This window comes from Natator depressus, chromosome 13 (assembly GCF_965152275.1).
Source record: "Natator depressus isolate rNatDep1 chromosome 13, rNatDep2.hap1, whole genome shotgun sequence".
Lineage (NCBI taxonomy): Eukaryota > Metazoa > Chordata > Testudines > Cheloniidae > Natator > Natator depressus.
This window is the reverse complement of record NC_134246.1, coordinates 604,452-622,410: the sequence shown is the minus strand read 5'-3', so window position 1 is coordinate 622,410 and position 17,959 is coordinate 604,452. Positions and strand designations below refer to the sequence as shown.

The 17,959-nt window shown below is 50.8% G+C and overlaps 1 protein-coding gene across 8 annotated transcripts in view; it reads right to left on the bottom strand.

Moving 5' to 3' along the window:
• Positions 1–730: 730 nt before the first annotated feature.
• CDH22 (cadherin 22) overlaps positions 731–17,959 on the bottom strand; it is a 201,429-nt gene continuing 184,200 nt past the window's right edge. For 2 of the 8 annotated variants that reach the window (XM_074969692.1, XM_074969691.1), the window contains 2 exons: positions 7,159–7,410; positions 740–5,332 (listed from right to left, as the gene is read on the bottom strand). In XM_074969692.1, coding sequence (XP_074825793.1) covers positions 4,794–5,332; positions 7,159–7,410 — 791 coding nt within the window. In that variant the 3' untranslated portion in view covers positions 740–4,793. Of the gene's footprint in view, positions 5,381–7,158; positions 7,411–17,959 lie in introns of all 8 variants that reach the window. The other 6 variants (XM_074969685.1, XM_074969686.1, XM_074969688.1 and 3 more) reach the window with 5 other exon arrangements.

Here is a 17,959-nt window from a genome sequence, read left to right as displayed (position 1 = left end):
CCCTCCTGCATCCCAAACCCTGCATCCCCAGTCCCACCCCAGACATTTTTAGGTTCTGATCTTACAGAGATCCTCTGCTTGGACCCGTCTGTCTCTGTCAAATCTCACTGGGACTCTGCACAGGTGGATCCCTTCGCAAGGTCAGCGGCCAAGGGTGGAATTTTCACACATTCAGCATTTTAGGGATGTCCCTCCTGCGCCAGTGCAGGGCACACTGTGTTGTCGTCATTTGTTCAAATTAAGACAGAAAACTCAGCCGTTTTCTGAGGAACATTTTTATAAAAAACAATGTTTTTCATGCCAAGTGCCAGCGTGAGGGGGCAGGAACCTGTGGCGGTAGACACAGTGAGGTGCTTCGTTTACACACACTCTCATTGCTCAGGCACAGCGGAAGGATTTTGCTCAAACCTTCCAAACTCACCTCTGGATGGGGCCTGAGAAGCTCATCCACTAAGCTCTGATGGTGAAAATGATACGTCTCCATGGCTGGACAGATCCATCCTGCTCCAATACCTCGGGTGTGACGTAGTAATAGTACCTAGAACTTCTGTAAAAAGAACAGGAGGACTTGTGGCACCTTAGAGACTAACCAATTTATTTGAGCATGAGCTTTCGTGAGCTACAGCTCACGACTGAAGGCATCCGATGAAGTGAGCTGTAGCTCACGAAAGCTTATGTTCAAATAAATTGGTTAGTCTCTAAGGTGCCACAAGTCCTCCTTTTCTGTTTGCGAATACAGACTAACACGGCTGCTACTCTGAAACCTAGAACTTCTGTGGCACTTTTCACCCCCCAAGTGGCTCATGCACATGGCCAGGCTAGCAAAGGAGGCCTAGGGCAGTCCACAGAACAGAGGGGAAACGGTCCACACGCTCCATTGCAGGCATAACTGGCAACTTCAAAATGCGGGTACCCTTGGGTGCACTCACAAAACGAACTGCAGGGGGAAATCAATTTGCACTCAATTGCTGGCTTGCACCCACAGCCAAGTCAGAAGTACAAATATGCACATTTGTCTCTGAGGCTCAAAAAGTGAAGGAATAAATTACTCCAAGGACAAGCAGGCGGCCTGGTGGAAATGCACTTCATGAAGCAACAGACCATCCATTGTCTCCCGGTGTTACAGTGGCTCCCGTGGAGCAACATGCCTGGCAGACGTGTGCTATCGACTACTCACAACGGACGCTGACTACCCGCTGTCACTCCAGCGCAACAGGGCTTCTTCCTCCCAAAGAGGTGGAGTGAGACAGGCGCATTTTGTTGTCATCACTCGACCTTTTTCTGGGAGAAGTTTTTTCTGAGGACCATTTTAATAAAAAGCTGGAAATATCCAGTCAAGCAATGGCCTGTCGCTGGAAATCTGTACAGAGAGCAAACTGATTCTGCAGACTGCTCTCTGCTGGAGCATGGCCTGGGCTTGGTGTGTCCATAGCTTGCATGACAGGATTCTTCTCCTGTTTGCTGGGTGCCCTGCCCCCCTTGGTGAGCTGTCGTTTACTAAGACCACATTAAAAATACCATGCAAGAAAAGGAAACGAAACAAGATAAACTAAATCAGACTCGGGCTAGACGACAAGGAAATAATTTATTTCCAGGTCCTAAAAAGACCTTGACAAAATAACAAGGATGAGAAAATCAACCTCCTGATTTTGTTTGGATAGAGGGAAAAAAGCAATGTGACGCCATCAAACATCCAAACAGTCTGCCAGCTCCTTCCTGTAGGGGATGCTCATGGGCACAGTGTGGTGTGGGAGTGAAGCCAGCAGTGTTGCCTAGGCACCTCTGCAGCCTGATCCCAGACAGAAGCTGAGCTGCGCTGTTCCAAACCATTGCATTTACAGATGGAATTAAAAATAAAAATGCAGAAGAGGTTGTGTGTGTTGGGGAGGGGTTGGCTGGTCCAGGATGCACAATTGGAAGCCAGTTTGGTAATTCAGAGTACATACCCTGTTAGACTGCATCCTCTGCTAGACAATCCCTGGCAATTGCATGAGGCCCTTCCTAGAGCAAAGGCCAGTTCAGCAGGGGATTGGGCAGAATGGTTCATTGTCTCAAAGGGAAAACACAAAAAAGTTCCTGAGGAAAGAGAGGCCTTTCTCCATTCTCTTACTCCTGGATTGGTGGCATTGTCTGGGAGTGACTGAGCATGCTCAAAGGCAGTGCTTTGGGGGCAGGAGGAACAGCTACCGAGTAAAGCCTTTCTGATTGCCTGGTAAACGAAACAGGCCATTTATCTGGCTGCTTCTCTAACATCAGTAGGGGAAAATCATAGTAAAGGTCTAACAAGACAACATGTGACATCCAGGACATGAGAGACTTGCACAGATACCAAGATAGGGGCTGCTCCCCCAGCGTTTGCAGCCATACTGAGACCCAGAGAGACGAGCAACTCTGCTTGTTCAAAGTTTAAATGCTGAATTCTGGCTGGCTTGGGAGAGTCTCCCAAAAACACCTGAGCTGGGGAGACAGATGCTCAAGAGCATGTGAGCCTTGAGTGGCTGCAGCAGGGAGGGGGAACCTGTTGTCGCAGGAACAACAGGCAGAGAGTATTATTTTTCTGACATGTCCTTCTAGCCTGTCCCCAAACCACAGCATGGGGCTTCCTCTGCAGCTCAGGGCAATACAAACTGCTGGAAAACAGAACACAGCATAAAATGAACATGCACATACATTTATATCAAACAGTCTCCAAGGAACTGGCAACTGGGATAGAAAACACTGACTGTGGCTAGGCTATGAGGACAAACCCAATGACTATGACAAACCTTGGGAGGCCTTATCAGTTATGTATCAATTACGACATTGATTTTTCCCACATCAGCCGATAAGAAGCTGCTGTAGCCAGAGCTGCACAAGAAGCTGCTTGTGTGCCCTGCTGAACAGGACTCTGAAACGTTAGCTGGGATTTACTCTGAGAATGTCACCAATCTGAAGATGTCCCTGGGATACTCAGCATGTCCCTCAAATGCCATTTCGTGGACCACGGCATTTGGACAGCCTGTGCTTTCCCACCTCATTGACCCCAGTTCTCACGGTCCAGCACTGCTCTTTGCCAGGCAGCTCCGAATTAACCGTACTATGTTTCCTGGTACTACACTGTGCTGGTACTCGGGGGACCGATGGCTCACATTCTCTGGTAATTTTTCCTAACGCCCCCTGCTCTCGCCCTGAAATATAAACAGAATCCTTCTGTCAGCCACTTCTGTGGAAACCTGAAGGGACTTTCACTCTAGGGCAAATTTGCCAAAACAAAACAAAAAACAAACGTTGTGTTTAGGGGATTGCATGGCTTGGTTTTGCTGATGGTGCGTGGTGTCTGGCACCTCCACAAGGCCTGATCCCAGAGCTGGGGTGGACTTGTCATCAAAGGCTGTGATCAGCTGACCGATATTCAGTGGCTGAGGTGAAATGAGTTGTTGGTGTTGTCAGGCCTGTGCCTGCTGGGGAGCGCATCCACCTCCCACACCCACAAATGCAGCTGGCACTACTTGCCACTCTTGTTGGTTGCAGAATGTGGCTCAGGAACTGAACAGGCCGAAGAGGCTCATTCCCTTCTCAGCCATCCAGGCTACCTCCTTTGGGGACGCTGCAGCAAGCTGGCTGAAGTGCTGTGCCTGTGAGAGTGTTCGCTGCAACCCATACGAACCCGAGACATCAGGCCCCGGGCTGGCTGAGAACTTCCCACAGAAAGCGCTGTCTTTAAGGAAGCTCTGCATTCCCTCTACAACACAGGCTCAGAGAGTTTCCTCCTTCACATTTCAGCTTCACTGCCCACAGTCCAGCCACATAGTCATAATCCTGTATTAGTGACATCACAGTTTGTTACCATAGGGATCATTGGGATGTCAGAACCTCAGAACAATGACTTCATTGTTGATTAAGCAGGAGGGTTAGATGTTGGCATAAACATAAGTATCTGTGATACATGGCAAAAATGGACAGGGCAATTCTAATAAAAACCATGAGGTGAAACTCAAGCCCAGTTCGGAAGCAAAGTATGTTTAACCCTAGTGTAAAAATCCCTCTTTAAAGGACCTGACCTAGGAACTAGCACCCAGGACCTCCAAAACTCAGCAAATGTAAACTGCTCCACTGATTGTAAGCAGCTGGGATTCTGCAGAGAAACACCAGCTCGCCACAACTAGAGGAACTGAAATACAAGGAAAGAAGAAAGAGACTCAGAAAAGTCAGTAAATATAAGGGGGAGAAAAACAGAACGAAAGTTAAAAGCTTGTTTCACTCTCCAAGGAAAGCTCTTAAAAAAATCAAAGCACATCAAATGCTCTGAATCAAGTGACAAAAACAATTTAGACAACAAAAGGCTCCTCTTTCTTTCTTCCTCTCTTTAACTGGGCTCATTGAACAGATCGATTTAAATGATAATTTGTGGAGGAAAACCCTGTCCGAATTTTCTTGCATTAGATTTTCTCTTTCTTAAATTAACATGGAGTGCTTTAATGGACATTGGTATGGAAGTGATTAGGATGGCAACAACAGCTCCTTTGGGCACTTCAGCCTTGTTATGTGTGTGCTACAGAGCCTCTAATAAGAGGCGGCTAACAAAGAGCACATCATAAAGCCATCACTCGCCCTGTCGAAAATGGTCCTTGATGCCTCTCCTTCCATACCAGGGTGGGTAGTGGAGGGACTCTGTTATCTGGATGACATATTGTCCTTATTGTTTGACCTGAGCTTGCTTCCGCAGCAGCCCTCGAAGACATGGGAAGCCTGGAGAATCCCCAAGTTCGGAAATCGTTCTCTCCATCTCGTTGTGGGTTTTTGGTTAATTGTGGCTAGGATTCTTCGCTCTCCTCCTCACCTTTATGCCCGGCGTAGAGAGCTGCCAGCTGCCGGAAGCGTGGCCCCCAGCTGCTCAGATAGGAGAAGTCCTGTTCTGAGCTGGTGGACCAGGTGTTGATGGAGCTCAAGGACGGAACGGGGGAGTCTGAGCCCTCAAAGGCGTAGGTTTGGAACGAGTCATATGGTGGGACAGACAGATCCTCGTCCGCCTGATCCACCTTCCTGCTGATGTAGCCTCTGAACATGGAGAAGTCCAGGTCTGGATTCTGGAACCACTGTGGGAGGGCATGGAGCTCGGAGGGCAGGTTACTAGTCATGCCCCCGTCTCCCGGCCCTCCCCCGCCGTCGCTGCCTTTGAGCTCACTGAAGTCATAGAGGCTGCGTAGGGCTGACATGTCGTAGGCCTCTGTGTCCTGTTCCCCACCCCCCTCATCATTGTACTTGATGACATTGTCCCTCATGTCCTCATCCTCCTCTGAGGTCAGGTGGCTCTTGTGGTGTCGCTTCAGAGCGAGGATTAGGAGAACCAGCACTGGAGAGGGAAAGAGCCGTCAGTGGGGCAGTACGCCAGGGAGACGAGCTAGGGAAAGGGCAGAGAGTGAGCGTGAATGGCTCCCTCCCTAGCAGCGGAGGGGCTGCCTGCATTCAGGGCTGGTGTGCAGGGCAAGGGGCATGGTGCCCAAATGACCCATTCATGGCAGGAGAACGTGCCCCCAGGGAGGGAAGACCAGAGCTGCAGCCCTCTTGGCTGGTGTGAATTGGCATCACTGGCCAGTTTGCCAACTGAGGGCCAGGCCCATAGTGACGACATTCTGCTGTCGCTGTCCCTGGGTCCCCAGTGGGGGACAGTGCAGGCTGGAGCTAGTGCTGGTCTCTGTGGTGTATCCCAGAGAACGGGGGCAGCTGCATTCTCCATGCTGCATAGCCACCAGGGCACTCACCCCCCCGGAGGGGAAAGTGCAACAGAGATGGAAGGATGGGTTCTGTGAGAGACAAGGAGAAAAGGGGGAGCAGGGCATGGCAGCAGCAGAATGGCTGGAGGGTGATGCTGGAGTGGATGGCACAGAGTGGGAGCCGCAAGATGCAGATGAGTCCTGGATTATCAGCTATTCATCCCATCACCTTTAGCGCACTGATGTGCACTTTATTGTTTGTGGGCAATTAGGCAGGAATTTGTTTGCAATGCATTGGAAAATGAAACCGATGTAAAGTGCACCCTGTAGAAAGGGTTTTCTAAAGAGAGACTTCTCCAGCAATGCCCGGGGTCCTGCACGTTCCCTGACAATGCTCAGCCGGCAGGGACACCGCAGGGTGGGAAGTGACTCTGTTGATCATCTCCTTTATTTTAAACATGAGCTCCTCACTTGACACGTGCAAACAGGCCTGTGTGTGCAGGCCTCCCTCTGCCTGTGACCCAATCTGTGCCTGCCCAGACCCAGGAGCCTGCCCAAACAAGGGAGGAGGCACTCTGGGTGGAGGGATCTTTCGGCCCGATGTAACCACTGCCAAACCCAGAACCAGTCTCAGCCAGACCCAGTATCACAGCAGCCGATGACACTCTCAGGCACGGAACCTAACACTCAGGGAACAATTGATCCATCAGACCAACGGGAGAGGTGGGGGCTCCTATGTATCAGAGTCATGACAGGGACTCGGACAACAATTATATTTCTTGTTTATTTAGATCTTAATGCTGACCCACCCCCACAAGGCTTTCTCTAGACAACGTCTTGCTGTGTCCAAGTCTCCTGTCACTGTTATCTTCCCTGGCTTCCTCTGTGTGCTTGGGACCCTGCTTGTCTTCCGTTAGACTATGAGCAACTCAGGGCAGGGCTCAGCTCTGGGTGCCACTGCAACAGAAACACTGTCCCTTCTCCGCCCAAGGAGCTCTCTGAGATGCCAGCACAAGGGGTGTTAAAAAAACAGCTAGCACAAGCCTCCAGCTTTTGCCTGTGTATCATGTGATGACGCAGGTGGCTGATCCATCTGCAGGTGGCTTGGGACACTTCCATAAACCAAGTCCTGGAGGGTCTCAGCGTGTTCCCTGGCAGAGGCCAGCCTGGGACTTGGCATGGAATGGGCTCCATGCACGGAGGCTTCTCTGGATGGAGGGGTTCCTGTCTGAACTCAGCTCTGTCAGGCTTCTCCCTGCGGAACAGGTGAATTTACTGCCTCTCCCGCTCTGCAGAAAACCATCAAGGAGTCAGGTGGCAAAGGTGAGAAGCTGCTGTCGGGCTGGTGCCAAATAGCTGCACTCACTGACGTGCATGAGAGAGGATGGGAGAAAGAGAAGAGAGAGATGTAGGGGCGGGATGAGAGGAAGCGCACGGCTGAAGAGAAGCAGGCTGGGACACTCACCGATCAGGATGAGGATGCAAACCAAGAGTGCGATGAGAGCTCCAGGGCTCAGTGCTGCAGACATGACGTAGGCTGTGCTGTTACAGGACTGGATGGCCCCTGTGCTGTCGCAGCCACACACCCGGATGGTCAGAGTCCCCGTACTGCTCAGGGCGGGAGGCCCACTGTCCACCACCAGAATGGGAAGGAAGTAAATGTCCTGCTCCTGGCGATTAAAGCCCACTCTCTGCGTGTGCACTGCGGCCGTGTTGTCTGGAGAGAGCAAGAAACCCATGGGCAGGGTTACTGCCAGTGCCCACAGAGAGCTTCACCAAACTGCCCCGGCCCCTTACTGCCAGCATGAGACAAACATGCCACCCCAACCGCCCTCCTCACCAGGCTGCTCCTCCCACGCTTCCTCTGGCTCTGCCACTGGAAAGAGCAGCAATGCCCCCCATCCACCAGTGGGCCTGGCGTGCGTTCTCACACATGTATAACAGGTGCCTATGCACCCAGCTGGCATGAAAACTTCCCGCAGGGGCTGGCTTCTTCAGACTGCACTGAAAACATGGCCCAGGAGTCTGGTTTGCCTGAATTCCCACACAAGCCCAATGGCCTGTGGCAGTCTGGCACCATGAGCAGGGGCAGCCCCTAAACCAAGTGCATGGCACAAAAGTGAGACTAATGGGGACAGAGGGAGATGGGAGCCAGCAGCAGCACATCGGTATCAAACACTCGGATAAATAGCAAAAGGAAAGCAGAGGAAGCACAAACATTTTCAGAAAATCTTTTGATAGCTCCAGTGTCCCTGACGAGGTTCTCAGGGAGCAAGCTACAAGGCTTCAGACATTGAGAGGGGATCAAAGACAGTCACAGGACCAGAGACGCAGGTCCTGGGCCAACTAGCTCAGCCCCTTCGCCAGGCAGGACTCAGGGAAGGATAGCTGCAGTTTGAAACTATGTTTTCCTTGTCTCCATGTGTCGACATGCACCTGGAGCCATGGGCCAGGGCTATTCAGAGATTCCAAGGCCAGAAGGGGCCATTGTGATCGTCTAGTCTGACCTTCTGCGTAACACAGGCCAAAGAAACTTCCCCAGAACAATTTTAGAGCAGACCTAGATCTTAGTCTGAGGTTCAGAAGTGCTTCGGGGCCCCCTCTGAACTTCCTAAGGGGCAGGAGGAACTCTTTGTAAGCTTCCAGCCTGTCATCTCTTCTGCCACCCCAGCCTCAAGGTGCTTTAACAATATTTAAAAAATACAATCCATACCGAGAAGAAGAGAGAGTAACAACAAACCCCCAGGCAAAGAGCAGCCAGATGCTATAACACCAGCTGCATACTGGGCACGGACACTGCCCTGGAAACTGGGAGAGTGACTCTGGCCCATAAGCCAAGCTATCTGAAGCAATAGGACTGGGGAAAGGGGATGAGAGACTGCCTTTCCCCACTTCTGGACAGTCCTCACCATGGGAAAACAGCAGAGAGGAAATACCGGAGGAGGACCAGCACTATCAATGGAAGAATGGTAACCAAATCTCAGAAGTGGCTGCTGAATCTGCCTGCCCTCTTCACTAAAATGTAAATGGCCCACTGACAGCGGGGTGGCCTGCTGCATGCGAACTCCCTCCCTATTCCAGCTGATGTATGCTGGCCTGGCCCCTTTCTGTATCAATCAGCTTTTTGATCGGCAAAGACATCTGGTCTAACTGTGGCTGTCGTGCCACCTGCCATTATGGAAACCGGCACGTGGACTGGGAGCTGTGTGGGCTGAGAAGTCGCTGATGGGGCAGCATGCTGTGCATGTCAGGGACCGTGTGCTGGCCATGCAAAGACCAGGAAGTCAGGAGTCCATGGAGCTGTGGGCATGGGAAAGGCCTATAACCAGGATATCAGGACAGGCCTTAGAGAAGTTGTGAAAGAGCAAGAGGAGCACAATGGAAACAAACCAATGGGCAGAGAACATTATGGCGAGGGCAGAACCCACCAGCAGCCAAGGGCCAATTTCCATCCTGATCCAGCGGTGCAATGGGGCTAGAAACGAGAGAATCTGGCCCCGTGGGAACTGCCCCAGAGTAGCGGGAATTCTTGGGTTGCATAGAGCTGGTCTAGTGGCACTACTGCTCCCCCTTTGCAGGCCTGGGAGTAGTTGGGGAAAATGAGGCATGGCAGGACTGTCTCAATGCACCAGCTATTCTTGGCATGCTGGAATAGCTCCTTGCTTAGGTAGAGGCTGGAGAAGCCAAGGCTGCTCTAACTTGCACCAGGGACTATCGGAGCCACAAAGGTGGAGCAAGGTCCTGGGCTGAGCAGTTGGGTCACACCCAAGAACTGGCGTCACGGAATTTACAGTTAGGCTCCTGACGTGCATCACAGCCATCACCTAGTCACACACACTGTGTGCAAGGCCCCCGTTTTCCAGCCTCAGGTACATTATGAGGTTTTTATTGACTAAATACACCAATGCTGGAAGCAGTGAGTACAGCTTCCCTTCTGGCACTTCTCGGGATATTCTGCTCCTCTCTCGTCACTCCCCTGTTGAGGGCGGGTGACTTTTGTAGCCTTTTTCCACAACTCACGCTCATACTGCTGGTTGTTGTGCAGCCTGGTCGCCCCCGTGGTCGTCTTCCATCCACAACAACTGCAAGAGCCAGCTCACCGATCGCATCTCGTAGCCTAGCCTCACATCCCCCAACTTGTCCTAACGGAAGCAACCTGCGCTAGGCCCCTAACAGCCTCATTTCATTTCCTGTCACAGTGTCCAACTACTTGACCATGTCAACATCTTAATTTTCATTGTGGAGACACACTGATTGCCTTTCCTGGGGGTGCCCAAGTCTCTGTTCAGTACATTACGATGGGCTGAATTACAGGTTTATACACTCTGCCTTTTAACTTTCTTGGTATCTTTTTGCCACAGAGAACTGGGGTCAGCTCCCACCACTCCGCTTTGGTTTTGTTCTGAGTATCATTCAGGAGGACACCATCAGCAGCAACCATTGACCCCAGTATTTAAATACTTTCATGCTTCTAGGCAATCGGCCTGTGCTGTCCTTTATGGTGAGTCCTCTCCTGCAGTTAGCACGGCCTCAGTCTTACCAGCCTTCACTCTAAGCCCAGCCCACTCACAACTACATTGCCACTGTTCAAAGTTGGCTTGTCGGGTCTCACAATCTTCCGCACACATCTCTGAGTCCTCAGCGAACAGCATGTTCCCAAGCAGCTAGCTCCCTTCCTTATCTTCTCATTGAACACGTCCATGACAGGCACAAACTAAAAGGGGTGCAACGCTGACCCCTGAGCTCCAGTATTTACTGGACATTCTCTGCTGAGGCCCCTGTTCGTTTGGACCAGGCCAGTCCCACCACTGTACATACCCGGGGTAAGACAAAAGTAGCCTTCTGGCACACTGGCTCTTGCGAACTCCACCAGGCTAGTTTTGTTGGTACACAATCATACGCCTTTTCCAGGTTCACAAAGACCATACCCAGCTGCTGTCTCTTTTCTCTGAACTTCTCCATGAGTATTTGTAGCACGAATTAGAAATTAGATGTGCTCCTTCCCGACATGAATCCATATGGACTGTTCCAAATTTAAACCATTCCACAGAGTTGCTTTTCAAAAGCCTTCTACCACACCTTCATAGCATGTGACATCAGCTTAAGCGGGGGATAATAAGCACATTGTGTATATCTGCTTTATGTTTAAAAACAGCCAACACAAAGCTTTGATGCCATTCACCTGGCATTTTCCCTTTCTTCAGGGAGATTGCCCCCCGTTATCAGTTTGCCACAGGTTTCTGTATTACCAGTGGATAACTGCACTGCAGACACTGTCAGGGGAGCCAGAGGCTTTGGCACCTGGGAAGTCCAGCACTTGGGAAACAGGAAAAAATGCATCTCCTCATCGCCTTAGGACACAGAACCTGCTTTAAAGAGCTTGCTCACACTCAGAATGCGAAACACAGGGCAACAGATTAGCGAGTTGCCCCATACAGCACATGCTATAATGCTGCCGATATTCTGAACGCAGGCAGGGCCAGCATTCAGAAGGATTCCTTTGAATAGACACCACACAAACAGGTACTGATTTTTTAACCATGTTTCAACATCTTATAATTTCCCCTACGATATGATGTCAACGTGCCCAGGAGAGTGACAAGGTGGGTGAGGTCTCACTGCAATTGAGTCCCGCGAGCTGGATCAGTGGCTGTGGTCGAGCAGCAGGTCTCTTCTTGTAGTGTAGACGTACCCTTTGTGACTCGTGCCATGAGCTTTGTAATTCTCAAGATGTTGCTCTTGTGGGATGGCCAGCCTCAGCGTACCTTTACACTGCAATGAAAACCCACGGAGGGTCTGGGTCAGCTGGCTTGGGCTGCAGGGCTATTAAACTCAGGCTGGAGCTGGGCTCTGAGATCGCATGAGGGGGTGGGTCTCCGAGCCTGGGGTTCCAACCTTAGCCTGAATGCCCACACTGCTATTTTATAGCCCCACAGCCCCAACATCAGGAGCCCTGTCAATTGACCAGGGCTCGGGGACTCAGTGCCGCAGTGTAGATGTACCCTCAGTTTCTGGGGTCGCCTGATAAAACATCTTTCATGAATGGGACGGAAAGCGACATCTCTCAGAGGCGGGGGATGCTGAGAGAGGAAGCAGCAACCTGTCTGTAGGAGTAAATGCTGAGGAGCTGCCATGAGCTGCGAAGTTTTGTTTATTGTTATGCAAACCATACAGGTAATAAGAAAAGGAGGACTTGTGGCACCTTAGAAATTAACAAATTTATTTGAGCATAAGCTTTCGTGAGCTACAGCTCACTTCATCGGATGCCTTCAGTGGAAAATACAGTGGGGGGATTTATACACACAGAGAACATGAAACAATGGGTGTTACCACGCACACTGTAACCAGAGTGATCAGGTAAGAAGAAAAGGAGGACTAGCGGCACCTTAGAGACTAACCCATTTATTTGAGCATAAGCTTTTGTGAGCTACAGCTCACTTCATCGGATGCATACTGTGGAAAATACAGAAGATGGTTTTTATACACACAAACCATGAAAAAATGGGTGTTTATCACTGCAAAAGGTTTTCTCTCCCCCCTGACCCCACTCTCCTGTTGGTAATAGCTTATCTAAAGTGATCACTCTCCTTACAATGTGTATGATAATCAAGGTGGGCCATTTCCAGCACAAATCCAGGTTTTCTCCGGCCCACCTTGATTATCATACACATTGTAAGGAGAGTGATCACTTTAGATAAGCTATTACCAACAGGAGAGTGGGGTGGGGGGGGGGGGGGAAGAAAACCTTTTGTAGTGATAAACACCCATTTTTTCATGGTTTGTGTGTATAAAAACCATCTTCTGTATTTTCCACAGTATGCATCCGATGAAGTGAGCTGTAGCTCATGAAAGCTTATGCTCAGATAAATGGGTTAGTCTCTGAGGTGCCACAAGTCCTCCTGTTCTTGTTGCGAATACAGACTAACAGGGCTGCTACTCTGAAACCTGATCAGGTGAGGTGAGCTATTACCAGCAGGAGGGGGAGGGGAGGGGGAAATCCTTTTGTAGTGATAATCAAGTTGGGCCACTTCCAGCAGTTGACAAGAACCTCTGAGGAACAGGGGTGGGGGGAGAATAAACATGGGGAAATAGTTTTACTTTGTGTAATTCCCCCCCCCACACACACACACACTGTTCCTCAGACGTTCTTGTCAACTGCTGGAAATGGCCCACCTCGATTATCACTAAAAAAGGTCCCCCTCCCTCCCCACTCCCCACCGCTCTCCTGCTGGCCACAAGTCCTCCTGTTCTTTTTGCGGATACAGACTAACCGGCTGCTATGCTGAAACCTGCTCAGGTAATAAGATCTTTAGCTCGCTGCTGCCTCAGCTCACTGTGGTGTAGTAGGCCAAAGGGGGCTATAAACAATATTAACAGCATTGTAATAGCGGGGGGCTAGGACTCCATCTCTGCCCACGTTAGCTAGACACCAAGTTAGGTTCTTGGACTGTTATATTAATTTTAACAGAACACTTGCCAGTCCATGGGAAACTCAGCAGTTCTGCCCATCTGGACCCAGGGGACATCATCAGGGGTTTGGGACATACCAGCAGGGAATATGCACAAGTCTACTAATAAGCCTGAGAACTTGGGGCAGAGAAATCTTGGCTCAATGGGTCTGACCCTGACACTGGACCCTGTCTGGGGCTTTGAGTTCACCGCCAGATCTGGGTGAGGGACTGGTGCCAGGCCACCTCTCACTCCAAGTTGTTTCATGGATAGGAGTTTTGTACTTTGGAGCTGTTCCAGCGTCTCAGACAGACACCTGTTTAGCTCTTTGTAAATGTGTACTTAGCACCAGTTCCTAGTGTTGTTTGGGAAGCATATCAGAATGCTGGCAACTCCCATTTTATTTACAGTCAGCTCCGGCTCACATTAGAGAAAGACCTGCTACAACATACCGATTTCAAAATGATTTGTATAAATACAGAATACTCACTAGAAATATGCGCGAGTCCCTCAGTGAAAGGCAGCTACTAACTTCAGCTCTGATATTGATGGAACGACACATGCAGCGTCCATCCAAACCCCCAGGGAAGGAAAGAGGAAGAATTTTCATTGTCCTGTCCACGAAGTCAAAACAAAAGCAGCCAACAACACTGAAATATCACACAGACTGTCGGCAGCTGCCTGACTGAGCTCCACTTTCAGAAAGGCACAGCTCATAGAGTGGTCGGAGAACTTCCACAGACACACATAACTCAATGGCAGAGAGAGAGACAAAATTAAAAGAATACAAAACTCTCTATTTCACACTGCCTAACAACGTTCTCTCTCCCTGAGCAGGCTAAGCAAGCACTGGGTCCAGAGAGGAGACCCACAGATCCTCACGGCTGTAACAAAAGAAGAAAAGGCCTGGTAGTTCACTCAGCTCATCACCAAGCCAGTGCCGGATTACTGGTTAGACCATCTGAGGGCGCCAGCATTAGGCGCTTTTCCCAGATATTCAGCCTGCATTTCCCTTTGCTCAGTTTAATCCCATAACTAGCCCCACATCCCCTCCTTCTCTCCTTGCTTGATGTTTACATCCTTCAGTAATTTGTAGACTGTTCTCCTGGCCCCTCTCCTTAAGCTGTTGCACAGCCAAATAGTCAGCTGTATCCTGCTGTCTTCACAGGTCAGTCCTCTCCTCTGGCCCCATTGTCATTATCTTTGTAATGGCTCTTCTCTGAACATCCTCATATTTGCTAATTCCTTTGCAGAATTGAGATGCCTGGAGCAGAGGGCAGTGTTCTCTCAGCAGGTACCGTCCCACCAGTGTTGTGGTGCAGATAATCATTGTGAATGTAGTCCCAAAGCCACCACAAGGGTCAAAATTATCTTCTTGGTCCACAGCTTTTCCACTTTGAGGTGACAGTGGGGTTATCTATATGGTGAAGTATCTGGGGCTCTTCCATGCTTGCACAGGTTTGCTGCCTCGCACGTGCTAGGCAGTACTCTTGCATGCATCATCCTCTGCTTGTGAAGCCCACAAGCCATCTCTTTTTTCCGCTACCATCTTACATTTCAAGCACTTCCCTTCCGTGCTGTCCCCAGATTGCCACATTCTGCCCTCCTACTAATCACCTGGGCGATTTCTTCCCACATACGCCACACCACTTTTCCAGAGAGAGTCCCCTGTTATTTCCTGTCCATGTCTCAGCCACCTTGAGGACCAGACTAATAAAACAGGGCCAAAACGTGCATGAACAAAGTGTCCAGAACCCAGCCCTTGGTACTGGTACAGAACAGGAAAGTTCGGGAACACAAGCTATTCACAGGGATGCCTATGGCATAACCAGGTATAGTGAAACAGTCCCGCCTCTCCGAGTCTTTCTGCAAACAGACTCTGCTGATGGCAGCGATAGCTCTTTTTACCTAAGTCAATCTAAAATAGGAGAAAAAAGAAAGCAGAGGAGAGCAATGAAATCTCCGGGTTGGATTTTCATATCCTCGCTCCTCCTGCACTCGCCGAGCCAGAATAAGCATCTGTCTTCCCCTTCTCCAACAGCTGTTCCACAGCTTTGGCATCCCAGGGCACGCAGACTCTTTCCTGTGCATAACTCCCAGGTCAGTGGGCAGCCACAGTGCAGCTGTAGCTCCCCTCTTCCTTAAAGGTTTCTCTGAAAGGAATAAAATTCCCTTCTCTAACTTCTGTGGCAGGACTCGGGTCTGGTGGGAAAGAATTCTTGATTATTTGCATTTTACTTCTTCCTAACACAAAATTCTCTGAGCTTCAGGCATCATTACTGCTCTGGTCCCATTGCCTTTTTCTTTGCCTGGTGGGGATGAAGTGCTCCCTTTCCCTCTCTGTCAGATCAGAGTGTCATGCAGAGTGGGTAACAGAATCTCCACTGGACCTGGAGTATCTGTTACGTCTATCTTCAGGCACTCCTAGAATCCTGATTGTTAAGATTTCCAAGTCTTCCATCAATCCATCCATTATGTTGCTCTTAATTAGACCTTTAGAGAGTTGAGACATCTGCTTGTCTAGCCCCCAAGCTTTGGAGTCGGTAGGCTCCATGTATCACTCCGTATTATCTACCAGACTTTCTAGGCTGCTGAGATGAGATTCTGTCTACTCTCCCTTCCAGTGCAGTTAGTATTTCTTGGGGAATATGATTTTTGGCCATAATTGTCTCAAATGCTTCTCTAATCAATTTCAAACTCCTTCTAGCACAGCATGGCTCAGAGTGGCCTCTTCTCTCCAGTCTGCTGTCATCCCACTGCACTTGCTCCATACGTTGGGAGGTGCAGGTGGTTACTGTGGCAAGGTGGGCTGCACACGCAGAGGTATCGCATCTCAGCAGGGAGCGGATTGTCCCTCTCTGTGAAGGGCTGGCGAGACGGCTCCAGGATCTCGCGTTCAGGGCTGGGCACCTCAGTTCCAGAATGATGCTGATTAATTGGAATGTTCAGAGAAAGGCAACAAAAATACCAAGAGGGCTGGAGGGGCCGAATAAGGATGAAAGAGGAACATTGCTGAGCGTGCCTCGCAGAGCCGGTAATGAGAACCGGCAGCTCTGCTAAGAGAGTAAACGAGCCTGCCGGGGAGCGGTGTGGGGAACTGATCAGAGTGGGACAAAGGGGTGTAAACTAGGAGCAAAGGGCGACAGCAGCAAAGGAAAATGGAGCCCGAGGCGATGTGATGTCTACACTGCACGGCTGCCCCACAGCACGGATGATGGGGGGGAGTCAATTACACAGCACACCAAAGCACTGAGCTCTAACTGGGCCGTGTGGATGCTGCAGACACAAACTAAACAATACCTTCCTCATGTTAACGGCGCCCTTGTTCCAACAGCGTCAGGCTGTGGCGTGCCCCGCAATTCACACTCCTGTAGGCGCACTGTGGCGCAGCACAGACGTAGCCAGACTCAGACTCCATTTTCCTTTGCTTTATGTCAGCCCTTTGCTCCTGGTTCACACCCTCTTGGCCCACTGGCCCCGCAGGCCATGCTGCGGCACAGTGCAGACAAGCTGTGTGTGTCAGAGAGCCCCAGGAGGGAATGCCATCACTTGGGCCATTGAATGCAATGCTGGAGAGAGCCCTAGAGAATGGACTGCAGAGGGCAGCTCCGCTGGCCCCCGGGGGACAGGATGGCAGGGACAGACCCTGGCCTCTGAGGTATGGGCTGGGCCCTGACAAGGCTTTTGTCATTCTGACTCTATGAGTCCTGCCTGGTCGGGCACTCTCCCATCCATGGCCACTGGCCGCAATGTCTCCTGTATGCCCTCTCTTCTCTGCTGGATGTTGTCTGGGGTCACTGATCACTAGCCATGCCCATTTGGGGACTATGGCCAAATCACGGTTCTGGCTAACTACAGAGAGCAACCTCCTGCCTGAACGCCCAAGGGTGAGCTGGCTCTGGGGATGGCAGGAGGCGGCCCAGGAGCCATCATGCTGTCACAGGCAAGACGGCTCGGGGAGCCTGGAGACACCACGTCCTGCAGCACTCCGGCTCCCAAAAGCCTGCTGACAATTGTGGCATGTATGTAAAAGGACAGGCTGAGCCATGAGCTCATCTCCGCGGGAGGCATGGTGACCGACTCCCCTTAAGCACTCAAGGGAGTGCAGGAGTATGCCTGGTCCACTCTGGGGGGGGGGGGGTGTCTAGGCTGGGGAAGGGGCTCTCCACCCTCACAACACAGGGCAGGAGCTGGCTATGCTGCTTCCTCTCCTGGCTAGTGTGCAGTGGTTGTGAAATAAGCAAAGCTATTGGTCCAGCCCCACGCTCCTCTGCAAAGCCCCTGTAAATAGTCCCGTGGGGGTGAGGTTTGGATAGGAGGGCAGAGTCACCCCTCCAGAGCCCACCCATGCAGGGGGTGGGGCAAGGGAGATGCCTAAGTGGACCCGAAGGGCAGACTGTCCCATCTCCCTGGGCCTGCCCCAAGAACCGCTGTCCATGGAGCCTCCACAGAGTGCACTCTGGGTGGTCAGAACCCGCCTGCATGAACTCACAGCATCCTGCCCCTCTCTGCACAGTGGGTCCTCGGCTGTTCAGCTGCCATGCCTGCCTGCAGAAGAGGGGGCAGGATCTGGGCCATTAATTTTTAAAAGGAAATAATTTTCACTCTGGGCCCTTACGTTTTCCCTGGTATTTAGCCATCTTCTGCGGAGCGTAATTTTAACTGGGTTAGATGCTACGGCCCAGTGGCCTCCTTCCATCCTTCCCCTACCCTATTAGGTGTCGGCATATCCCAGCAGTTCTCAGCTCTAGCACATCTCTGTAGGATCCTGGAAGCTGCTCTCAGCTATTAGAATAGAGGCATGCCGATCCCCACTT